This window comes from Glandiceps talaboti, chromosome 3 (assembly GCF_964340395.1).
Source record: "Glandiceps talaboti chromosome 3, keGlaTala1.1, whole genome shotgun sequence".
Classification (NCBI taxonomy): Eukaryota; Metazoa; Hemichordata; class Enteropneusta; family Spengelidae; genus Glandiceps; species Glandiceps talaboti.
In genome coordinates, this window is record NC_135551.1 from 21,151,194 (window position 1) to 21,164,408 (window position 13,215).

The 13,215-nt window shown below is 37.6% G+C and overlaps 2 protein-coding genes across 2 annotated transcripts; both read left to right on the forward strand.

Annotated features, from left to right (window-relative positions):
- The first annotated feature begins 4,785 nt into the window (after positions 1–4,785).
- LOC144433197 (monocarboxylate transporter 12-like) lies at positions 4,786–10,650 on the forward strand. The gene is made up of 4 exons (XM_078121506.1): positions 4,786–4,999; positions 5,858–6,847; positions 7,192–7,335; positions 10,619–10,650. The coding sequence occupies exons 1-4, from the start codon at positions 4,786–4,788 to the stop codon at positions 10,648–10,650; spliced, it is 1,380 nt and encodes a 459-aa protein (XP_077977632.1).
- Positions 10,651–10,663: 13 nt separating this feature from the next.
- LOC144433198 (monocarboxylate transporter 12-like) lies at positions 10,664–13,215 on the forward strand. Its single transcript, XM_078121507.1, has 3 exons — positions 10,664–10,877; positions 11,819–12,721; positions 13,082–13,215. The coding sequence occupies exons 1-3, from the start codon at positions 10,664–10,666 to the stop codon at positions 13,213–13,215; spliced, it is 1,251 nt and encodes a 416-aa protein (XP_077977633.1).

A 13,215-nucleotide genomic window follows, 5' to 3' on the forward strand; every position in this document is an offset into this window, starting at 1 on the left:
CCATTCAGGGTTCGATTAAATTTACCACGCTGTAAGTAAGAAGAGTGTCGTTCAGTTTGACTCTACCGAACAACGCAGGTTTTCCCCGGGTACTCCGGTTTCCTCCTGCATTAACACTGAGGGATGGCCCTCACTGGACTTCTTGGGTGACAAGTGTTTAAAGGTGCCTGTAAATGGGCTTTATGCCCGTTGGTTTACCTGAATAAATAAATAAATAAATAAATAAATAAATAAATAAATAAATAAATAAATAAATTATCCACTGTCAATCTACACATTCAATTGTGCATACAATTACTGTTCCACAGCTAGTTGCCTCGAATTTAAACTTCTGTTGGAAAATACATTTTGCCAAAATAATAAAACCAGCGGACCCGGCTTTTTCGTTTGCGCATTTTCGCGTAGTTTATAGTATACGTATTATTTCGTTTTAAGTATACGTTGCAAGTGCGCTTACGCTGAAATTTCGTCGTCCAGGTTCGCATTAAGCTATAGCAAATAATCGTTAATTTCGCGGTAAGCGTCGCCGTTAAATTTAACCCGTACATTTTGTATAAGATGAAACACCTTGTCCAATCACTGTTATACCCCTTTGTAAACCAGATTACTTTCATTTGTTTCAAACAGAACGGCATACCTATGGTCATATTACCATATTTGTCTAGTTTAAATTGAAATTAAAATACCTTTCATCTAAATTAACGATTTAATGGTTTCTATTGTCTTTAACCCAGCACTTTAACAAAACCAACTTTACAAAGTTAGATACAAAGGACAGCCTTCCAAATTGATAGATATAAAACAATAAAACGAGAATAACAAAAAAAGGCAACTGATCAAACAATGGAGAAAACTATTATTAGTTTGAGAATAATTTGCTAGTAAAGTATTTTTGATGTATTAATAGTAATGAGCGTCGGTATGCGGAGATGATAATCTGAATATCACGCCATAATATTGTATTTTAGTATATGTTTGGTCAAACAGTTCAGTGAATACACGTCGATATCGTTGCATGGTATGCCGGTAGGAAACCAAATTCTTTGATCTGTTCCTTGAACATCGGACATTCATTTTCCCCATAGAAATGTCAAATGAACGTGAAATGTTGTGTATGATCGGGTCGTTACTCAGTTTGTATTGTATATACAGTAAGTGTTAAGATATTTTTATTCAAGGTATGCTGAAATAGAAAAGTCATAAAAAATCATTATAAACTATTTCGACATGTATGTTTGCACGTCAGTTGCAACGTGATGGGTAGATGTGTCAAAATACCCAAATGGCATCGAATATTCAACAACTAGTAGAAATGCGTTCATGTGTTTTCTGAATACGAAATTTATTTATGGACTCGCGAATATATATGAATATATATCATAGATGTGTTCGAACTCTGTGTATAAAACTTCATGCCGTTGTCCGATGTTGATTTTAAATTAGATTTGTCGGATGACATCCGACGTTCTACGTTTTGTTGTTCTTCCTTATCATAAAATTATTCACTTCAGAATAAGTAATTACACCGATCCAGCTAGAATAAATAGTATTTTTCCGATAAACTTATCTGTATAAATAATAATACAACGTGATACCGATTTTACGAAATACATTGCGTAATTACGAAGACTTCGACACTCTGTTAACCCCAATATTAATATGTCTCGTCAGGCTATACCAGACCTGTGATTGCGATTAAGTTTACGTGTGTCAATACTACGGAAGCGTATTAGTGCCAAGTTGTAAGGAAAAAAATAAAATTTAAAATCTCGTAATTACGACTTTTTTGTCGCAATTACAACTTTTTTCTCGTAATTACGACTTTTTTCTCGTACTTACGAGTTTTCAATTCTCGTAATTACGGCTTTTCGATTCTCGTAATTAAGACTTCTTTCTCGTAATTACGACTTTTCAATTCTCGTAATTACGACTTTTCAATTCTCGTAATTACGGCTTTTCGATTCTCGTAATTAAGACTTCTTTCTCGTAATTACGACTTTTCAATTCTCGTAATTACGACTTTTCGATTCTCGTAATTACGACTTTTCGATTCTCGTATTTACGACTTTACGATTCTCGTAATTACGACTTTTTGATTGTCGTAATTATGAAATTATGATGAGAAAATAGTCGTAATTACGAGAATCGAAAAGTCTTAATTACGAGAATTGAAAACTCGTAATTACGAGAAAAAAGTCGTAATTACGAGAATTGAAATCTCGTAATTACGAGATTTTAAATTTTATTTTTTTTCCTTACAACTTGGCACTAATACGCTTCCGTACACAATACACCGTCTACAGTGTAGAATATTTAATTCGTGAACACGTTTTATGAATACTTATTTTTGTGTCGAAACTAAACACTAACTGGCAGTGGTCTACCATACACTTGGTGATCGGCACCACTAGTGCACTCAGCTGTAGGTCAAGTAGGTCAAGGACATGTCACTACATTTCGTGCTCGCTACGTGTTCTTCGACGCAAAACCTAATTTCGTGAGACAGGACGCAGCCGGTGTGGATGAATGTACAGCTCGAGAGAACTCGTCTATGCCCAAGACGCAAGAGCCGTGTTACCAAATTCCGGCTTGTACTGTACCTACCAAGAAACATTGGTTGATGCTGCCTCTGTTAATTAATTTTCACATCCGAACGAGGACATCACATACTTTTGACCTACCTTTGATGTCACTCTCTTTTAATTCCCACTGCAAAATATAAATATCGGGCTAGCGTTACATATGCACTCGTAAAATACAACTAGTAAACCCAAATCATTCACCTGTTGTTAGACTAGAGGTTCATGTATACACAAGAAAACAGCTAAATACTATATAACTGATGTCATAAACAAAGAAATTGCAATACAAAAAAAAAGAATGAAAAGGGCAAGCCTGGAGAGTATTTTGATCTGTCGCTACGCTTATAGTTGACATAAAAAATCGACTCCAAGTCGTGAGCACTCTGGCTATAACTTTCGTGTTCATTTTTGGTTGTGTAGTAGTCTTCCTGTCCGTGTATAATACATGTAATGCACGAGTCAATGTCAACCCCCACCCTCCGGCCCCATCTCGGGGCATAGTGGGGGATTTGGAAATTAGTCTTATAAAATTTGTCAAATGCCCCACCCCCTGGGGCAAGACATTCTGGAAAATCCCCACCTAAAACAAGTAAAACTCTCAACATTTCCCCCACCCCAATGGGTGGGACATTCAAAAATTCTGACTGACACACAACCACTATTTTACGTCCATGAAAATGACTACGGAGTTCAATATGAGGCAATTGCCCCACCCCCTCGGGCATTGTTTAATGGCAAACACGACCTAATTCCCTACATTTGTCCCGTATCGCCCGAGGTGGGGTCCCTCGGGCATTACATTGACTTGTGCATAACTACACTTGAATTACACATTGAACCAGCAATAAAGTCTTTCACACAACGTTCAGAATCACGACAATATATGTTTACTTGATATGTTATATAACTGCGGGCAGAGCGAGCAAACGGTGACTGTGAACAGCTGCCAAAAAATGGGCGGTTTTGAACACCCGCGGGCAACACAGGTGATTACAACCGACTTGAATAAGATCACCTCTCTAAAGTATGATGATTAGACTGTGTCCGCAACGGCCAATCTGTCAGTCAAATTTCCTGGCTATGATAACCATTCGTTCTTGTTTACAGGCGAAATAAACAAGAAAACATTTAACAATGGAGAGTGACCCATATAACAGGATTCAGTCCTGAAACTCTAATCTGAAAAATATATTTGTTGCAAGTATAATAACATAACATAAAGGAGCTCGAATCAATCTGTATGATTTTTTTACCAAAAATATGTACCGTACATTTAAAAAAAATCATACCTGTGATTGCATGCAACGGAATTATTTATTATTTGAATAAGTATCAAAGACCAGAGGTCATAGGCAATAGGTCATATGGAATTCTAACCATATACATTCCTGTTCATAATATAACATTTCACACTGTTACATGACATGAAGATGAACAGTCATCCTCTGCGATAGTCCAATAGCCGATTTTGGACACGGTCTTTTTTTTTAAATAGTGCCGGGAATTGCTCCAGCGATTTTCTGTTTTGCAGACAAATACACACAAACACCGGCCTCCTCTCACCCATGTGATCAGGCTCACTAATCTTGATATCTCATTTAACTGCTTTGACTCGCTTGTGCGAAAATCACTGTAAGACTATGTGTACAAAGTTATGATTCCAAAGTATATATTACAGGAACATTTCGTTCGACCTCTAAGCTCCCAAATATGTCAGTATATCCCTTAAAGGTGGACATATGAATAAGGGTTGGGTATTTTATATTTATGAAACAAATTTATCATACCTTCCTACTTGACAATCAATGATAAACAACACATACCAAGTCTGTGTTTGTAACTCAATACAATTTGCAAAAAGCTTTTAAAATGTGTAAAAAGTTTGTTAGTGTACGTATAATAACAAATCATTAATTTTTGTACATTTGTTAATCTTTTCCATTTATTGAGTTACAAATAATGACAACATTTATTGTTTCACATTGGTTATTCAAGTCAGAAGCCATCATAAACTTCTTTATCAATTAAAAATCCATAAATACCCAATTGCAATCCTCATCCATATGGCCACTTTCAAATACATTTGCTGGTGGTGCTATATGAAGTGAAAATAATCCTCTTTTAACGTCTAAACGACTGTTTGTGTCTTCTTTTTCAGGTCTGAGATTTGATTTTGGTTTCAATTGTTGAACTCTACGACAGAATGGCTGACGACAAAACAGTAAGAATTACTGACCCACTGGACGGGGGCTACGGCTGGGTTATTGTTCTTGCATCAATCGTAATACATATTACCCTCGGTGCTATATACAATGCAATCGGTGTCTTACTTGTGGCGCTGAATGAATATTTTGACCAAGGAACAGAACAGGTCGCTTGGATTGCTTCTCTGTGTGGGGTTATGTTGTGTATGTCAGGCAAGTAAACGTATATATTGAGGGTACCCCCCCCCCTCACCGATAGGGTAACTTTGCCTCAATAACATGAATGGAAATAAGTCGCTATACATACATAGTAGCCGATATGGAAGTGAAAATATATGCAAATTCGCCTTGACAAATTTAAATACTCTTCCTGACTAATAAATTACCATCGTGTAGGTATAAATCTATAAAAAAAGACCCAACATGAACTAATGATAGTCTATTACTACTGGTTAGTTATTATACCTTCCCATCATGCATTTCAGGTCTTCCGGCAGGGAAATTAACCCAGAAGATTGGAACACGTCTCACTGTCATGTGTGGAGCTTTTCTGTCTACAACTGGGTTTCTTGTGTCTTCGGCGGCAGAAAGTTTATTTGTTTTGTACATCACCCTTGGATTGTGTGTAGGTGCGTCATACATATTAGCATCTACTTCTTAAGAGTTAAGTCAGCTGGAATTTCTTATAAAATTGTATTTATTACCTGTAGTTAATTTATACAATATTTACATTATAATATAATCTAGAGGGTAGAGCGCATACCTTGATTTAGCATCTGACTTAAAAGAGCTAGGCCTTGTGTACAATTGAATGAAATCCACTGGTTTTATGGTGCGGCAGTAACAGCAGGGGAAATAATACCAAGTCTCTGAGAAAAAGGCCAAACAAAGTTGAGACCAGCAGTGAGAACAAAACAACAATATCTTATTAAACCAGATTCTTCAATTTTTGTATCATGTAACTTTAATGTAAAATTAGCATCGATTTTGTTCCCCTTTAATTTATCAGAAATTGTGAAAATGACCACTACGTCTTTGATATGCTATAAACATAACATATCTCTGTTTTAGGTTTCGGGTTGGGCATTGCACAAGTGTCTGCCATAGTGTTAATCGGCAAGTATTTCAAGAGAAGACACGCCTTCGCCAATGGGGCAGCATACAGTGGCACTGCGATTGGCATGCTGTGTTTTCCACCTATATCGCATTTTCTTTTGGAATATTACGGGTGGAGGGGAACTATGTTCATCGTAGCAGGATTAAGCGCTCAGATCTTTGTGTGTGGTGCTTTAATGACACCACCTAGGACTATGGCAAAGATTCAGTCACAGAACTCCACTGCTTCACTACCAGAACCACCCTTGCACCGATGTACTGAAAATTATGAAGATGAAATTGACCTACACATATCAACACCAGTCTACAGAAATATGAAAGGGACCGCCGAGACAGAGTTTTTCAATGGCAACGGTATAACACGCCATAATGTTTGCCCTGAAGACATCAATGAGGAAGACCATTTTATGAAAGAAAGAACAGGCCGGGAAAGAGAAAAGGAATCTAAGCTTAAGAGTAATAGTATGTTTTCAAAATTAGGTATACATTTATTTGCTGAAAATAGAACATTTAGTCTGATTTGCATCGCACAATTCTTTGAAGGGTGTGGATCTAGTACTGTGACTGCTCTACTTTTTGCTCGTACTGTTCATGTCGGTATCTCCAAATTAAATGCTGCTTTTATGCTGTCAATTCTCGGTATTTGCAGCCTCGTCTGTCGTCTGAGCCATGGACTAATTATAGATCTCAAAATCATATCCGCTACGCGTCTACTTGGCATTGCCATAGGTACGTTTGGAGTTGGCGTGTTGCTGAATACAACTACCAGTACTTACGTAGTTTTGATGATATTAGCTGCTGTTCTAGGAGTAGCCGACGGCACCCTTCAACCTCTAGTACCAATATGTATGAAAGAATGCGCAGGTGTAGAAGAGATGGACCTAGCCTTTGGATGGGACTACTTCGCCATGAGTTTGGGATACCTGGTGGGACCTCCTTTCGGCGGTGAGAAGTTCTGATGTTTTTTTTCTGTGGGGAAATGAGTAATCATCCCTTGGTTTATAATCGAAATGCATGCTAATTATGAAGCGTTGAGAGACGATAGGTTGGTCAATACTTGGTGTACAAGAGGACTCTCATTTGACCGTACGATAAATGTATAACAACTCGAACATGTTCCTTGATCAGATTTTAAACAGATTGGAGATGTTATATTCCAACAGCTTGTACTGTAATTACATGTTGCATGATTAATCCACACATCACTGACACATATTTCTCATTATTTCAAATACTCTATAGCTGTTTATGCATGCATTAATTTCATGATTATTTCATAATTATTCTAGGCTGGCTCTGTGATACAACAGGGAACTATGATGTTGCATTTTACATCACTGGAACTATGCTTGTAGGCAGTGGTATATTGATAGTATTGGCACCTTTAGCTGGATCTAAGAAGAGACGACAGAATGGGAATTGGGACATCCTAAGTAAATCAGACACTGTCTAGAAATCTTAGAATGTAGAAAGACACATATCTTGAAATGACGATTCAAGAAAGAAAGTTCTATTTTATTTAGTCAAGAAGTGCTTGAAATAACTTACGGTAAAGCGCTTTGAGCACGGAGTGGGAAAGTGCTATATAAGGACCAAACATTATTATTATTATTATTATTATTATTATTATTATTATAAATGCAAATAAATGGAAATTAATAGAGCATTTATGTAAATTTATGCTTGAACTTTTAATCGCAAATTCAACGCCGAGCCCAGGCCTCTGTATGTCCTAATTTGTTTTCGTCGAGATGTCATGTTTACGTTAAGGCGTTTCAAATGAAAAGGTAAAAGGTTATTCAGAGGGCGGTATAATAATAGTCTTTAGAATTTAACATTTGAAACATTATATATAATAATAAGAATATTTCAAAGTTAGCCTTATAAGTTACATTCAATGTTTTATAAGAATAATTTTATTCAAAATTACGCTTTGATATATAGTATTTATACATATACGTTCAGGTTAGGTGATGGGTGCATTCTGTGCTTTGCAATTGTTGATTTCTACAATTGGGCATCTACCATTTATACTCACTTCTTTTGAGTGCAATGTAACATATAACAATAGCCTTTGATTTCTACTTGCCTACGACACACTCCACACGACAAATGCGCCTACTCCGTGTGAGCGGTGATGGCTTTCTCAGAGAGATATCGCTTGAGCGGTTCGGAGTGTTTATAGACGTTTTCAACAGATGTGAACATATTCGAGTACTCACATTGTTGAATTAGCTTGTATAAAAGAGAACTTCAAGGTGAAATTTGCCATGAAAACCAATAGATATAAACAGATGACAGATCTTTGGAACCGAATGTGAATCCCAAAATAAAATTCAATCATGACCTGGTCTGACCTGTACCGTGCGTTTTGTACCGACTGATATGCCATTGCCATGAACAAACGTTCCATACAGGTAGGCTATTGGCTGATAGGGACCTATCACCGCCACGTATGAGCTAATACTTCATGCAAGGAGCTAATATTCTATTCGATGATGGTCATGATACAAAATAATGACGTTATTTGGTATTTACGATTATTCAAAAAATGTCACCGGTGGTGTCTAGCCTGGTACTGGACCATTCCAATGCATACACCACCAGCGACCTTGAATGAACTATTAGGGACCGGCCAGTTTCATCGGCCTGGGGGTCATACTGTTTTGAAAATTGTGCATAGGAGGGGGGGGTCATTTTGTTTTAGATTGTGATTTAGATCCTTGTCTACAATGGCATATAGCCTTGTCTGATCTGAACTGACTGGTAAATGTATAATTTATTATTGTCCCTGTTTCTTACATCAATTTTGTAATATTACTTCATGTAAGCGTTCAAAAATACCTCCACACACACACACACACACACACACAGGTGGACATAATTTATCCCAGTTTCAAACTCTTCACACTACCTCTTACTGTCAAGATGCTATTAAACCTTATCTTCAAAATATTTCAACCCTATGAAGTTACTTTTTACATGTTGGTATTGTCTTGAAAAGCTTGGAAATCATTGCCTGCTCTTCACCCTATCTCTTACTGTCAAGATGCTATTAAACCTTATTTGAAAAATATGTCAACCCTAAACTTGTATGTATAGTTGCTTAACTCTTTTAATGTTGGTGCTGTCTTTTATAGCTTGGAAATTATTCCCTGAAAGTGCCTGAATAGTCTCATAATTACCTATTAAGAGTAAAAAGCTCTAGGACTTCTAGGGGGAGACCCCTAGGACCCTCCCCCGCGAGAGTTGTACATATTCCCTTCTCACGATTCCTCCTATCTTTCATGGTTTACATGCTATTGGTCAATGACTTTTTCTAGGCCCGATGGCAAAATCCACCGCCACCAGCCCCAGGCTTGAGAAACTGACCGGTCCCTTAGCTCACAAGTGACTGTGGTTTCAATTACGAGTTATACCCAGTCTAACACATTGTCAGGGTACAATAAAGATTATATATATGTGCCAGAGGTGATAGAATTGTACAGAAAGTTGAGCACAATGTGTGATTTGACTAAACAATGTTCATCAGCTTAATTCTGTTTGGTGTCCTGTGGTAGATCAAATGACCTATTTTGACCAAAATAATTTCTCCCCAGGCCTCCTGCCGTAGACTCTGACCCCTAGCCTAGTGATTAAACAGCGCCAACATCGACGAATGTGTTAGTCTATGGTATGAAAAAAGGTCAAACTATACTAGTCGTTCCAAGTCTAGGTCGCTTTGTTTCAAAGCGGAGATTGACGACACCTTGACAGTACAGCCAAAAAAGTAGGTAAACTGTTGAAATCACTATTGTTTACCTCAGCGTTTTTAAATTTTCAGATCTCAGCATAATGAGCCAAACTACTATAATAGATATAGCTATTGTCTTTTGATTAGGTCCTGCTATAGGTCACAGAATAAGGTAGCATTACGCTCCTGTCCAAGACTTGGGTTGACAAGGGGGATATGACTAGAAGTTGGTGTGGCTCCTTCAAAATCATCAAAACCGTTATAGACCCTATTCGCATGTGGATTTGTTTAGTTACTAGACAGAATCTGTTGTCTGAAAAGTATATTGAAATTTAACCTCTCCGGTCTATTATAGTATGGCCTATTTACGGCGCTAATAGTACTCCGTTCATACCTCGTGGAATACGAGATATAAAGAGAAAGTACCAGGCAAGGCAAGTGTAAGAAGGTCCCCTTGAAGATATCAAAGACATGCATTGAATTGTGTTTAATTTTTGAAATACTTGCAACAAATTTTTGTTCAACTTAGAGTTTTGTGGTTGTGATATGGGTGACTAATCATCGTCAATACATTGTGTTCTTATTCATTTCGCCTGGTAAACAACAATGACCGGTTATCATAGACAGGAGATCAGTGCAAACCACAGTCACTTGTGAACTAATATTCCATTCCAGGATGGCGATATTCTAGTCTAGGATGATCATAATACAAAATAATGACGTTATTATAGGTATTTAAGATATACAAACAATACCGTTACAGGTGACTGTTTAAGGAATAGAGCTCTCTAGAGTTACAAATTATCACGTGACATATGTTGTTTCACATTGGTTTTTCATCATCATAAAATTGTTTCATAAATTACAAATCCAAAATAAATACCAAATCCTCAGCCATATAAATACATTTTCTGGTGGCGCTATATAAAGTGGAAATAATCCTCTTTTAACGTCTAAACGACTGTTTGTGTCTTCTTTTTCAGGTCTGAGATTAGATTTTGGTTTCAATAGTTGAATTCTACGACAGAATGGCTGACGACAAAACAGTCAGAATTACTGATCCACCGGACGGGGGCTATGGCTGGGTTATTGTTCTTGCATCAATCGTAATTTCTGCTGCCGTCGGTACCATATACAATGCAATTGGTGTCTTACTTGTGGCGCTGAATGAATATTTCGACCAAGGAACAGAACAGGTCGCTTGGATTGCTTCTCTGTGTGGGGTTATGTTGTGTATATCAGGCAAGTAAATAGATTTTGAGGGTTAGCACTCCCTCCCCCACCGAGAGGCCAACTTTGCCTCAAGAACATGAATGGAAATTAGTTGCTATACATACATAGTAGTCGATATATAAGTGAAGATAATCACATTCGCCATTTTTACAAATTTAAGTACTTTTCGTTATTAATGAATTACCATCGTGTAGGCATTCTGATAATGAATATATAAAAGAAACGACACAACAATGAATAATAAATAATCTATGAAATGCATGCATTACTACTGGCTATTTATTATACCTTCACATCATGCATTTTAGGTCTTCCGGCAGGGAAATTAAATCAAAAGATTGGAACCCGTCTCACTGTCATGTGTGGAGCGTTTCTGTCTACAACTGCAATTCTTGTGTCTTCGGCTGCAGAAAGTTTATTTGTTTTGTACATCACCCTTGGATTGTTCGTAGGTGCGTCGTACATAACCATCCACTTCTTAGAAGTTAAGTTTTCTGTCAGGTTAGCTGGAAATTCTTCCAAAAATTGTAATATTATCAGAAAACATTAAACTTTGTCACTGAGAGCTGTAGCTAATTTATACAATATTTACATTCCATGATTATATAATCTAGAGGGTAGAGAGCAACTCAACGCAAACCTTGTCACTATCAGTATCTGGCTTAAAAGAGCTCGGCCTACTCTACACTGGAAAGAAACTCACTGTTTTCGTGGTGCGGCAGTAAAAGCTGGGTAAAATAATACCAGCTCTCTGAGAAAATGGCCATACAAGGCTGGGGCCAGCAGTGAGAACAAAAAAGAATACCTTATTAAATCATCAATTTTTGTATCATAACTTAAATGTAAGATTAGCATCGATTTTGTTCCCCTTTATTCTATCAGAAATTGTAAAAATTGCCACTACATATTTGATATCGATATACTATAAACGCAACATATCTCTCTTTTAGGCTTCGGGTTGGGTATTGCACAAGTGTCTGCCATAGTGTTAATCAGTAAGTATTTCAGAAGAAGACACGCCTTCGCCAATGGGACAGCATACAGTGGCATTGCGATGGGCATGCTGTGTTTTCCACCTTTATCGCATTTTCTGTTGGAATATTACGGGTGGAGGGGAACTATGTTCATCGTAGCAGCATTAAACGCTCAGATCTTTGTGTGTGGTGCTTTAATGACACCACCTAGGACTACGACAAAGATTGAATTGCGAAACTCTACTGCTTCATTACCAGAACCACCCTTGCACCGAATGAATGACAATGGTTTAGCACTCCACAATGTTTGTTCTGAGGGCATCCATAACGAAGACCATTTTATTAAAGAAAGAACAGGGCGGGAAAGAGAAAAGGAGTCTAAGCTTAAGAGTAACAATGTGTTTTCAAAATTAGGTATACATTTATTTGCTGAAAATCGGACATTTAGTCTGATTTGCATCGCACAATTCTTTGAAGGGTGTGGATCTAGTACTGCGACTGCCCTACTTTTTGCTCGTACTGTTCATGTCGGTATCTCCAAATTAAATGCTGCTTTTATGCTGTCAATTCTCGGTATTTGCAGCCTCGTCTGTCGTCTGAGCCATGGACTAATTATAGATCTCAAAATCATATCCGCTACGCGTCTACTTGGCATTGCCATAGGTACGTTTGGAGTTGGCGTGTTGCTGAATACAACTACCAGTACTTACGTAGTTTTGATGATATTAGCTGCTGTTTTAGGAGTAGCCGACGGCACCCTTCAACCTCTAGTACCAATCTGTATGAAAGAATGCGTAGGTGTAGAAGAGATGGACCTAGCCTTTGGATGGGGCTACTTCGCCATGGGTCTTGGTTACCTGGTGGGACCTCCTTTTGGCGGTGAGCAAATCTGATGTTTTTTTAAGTGGGGTAATGACTAATAATTCCCTGGTTTATAGTCTAAAAACATACTAGTTATGTGAAGTGTTGAGAGACCATAGGTACGACAATACTTGGTGTACAAAAGGACTCGTGTGACAAGTACGTGAGCATACGATAAATCTATAACGACTCGAAACTGCTCCTTGATCAGATTTTAAACAGATTGGAGATGTCATATTCCAACAGCTTATGCTGTAGTTACATGTTGCATGATTAATCCACAGAAATATCACTGACAAATTTAACTCGTTATTTCAAATACTCTGTAGCTGTTTGTGCATGTGCATTATTTTCACGATAATTTCACTATTATTCTAGGCTGGCTCTATGATACAACAGGGAACTATGATGTTGCATTTTACATCACTGGAACTATGCTTGTAGGCAGTGGTATATTGATAGTATTGGCACCTTTAGCGGGATCTAAGAAGCGACGGCAGAATAGGAATTAG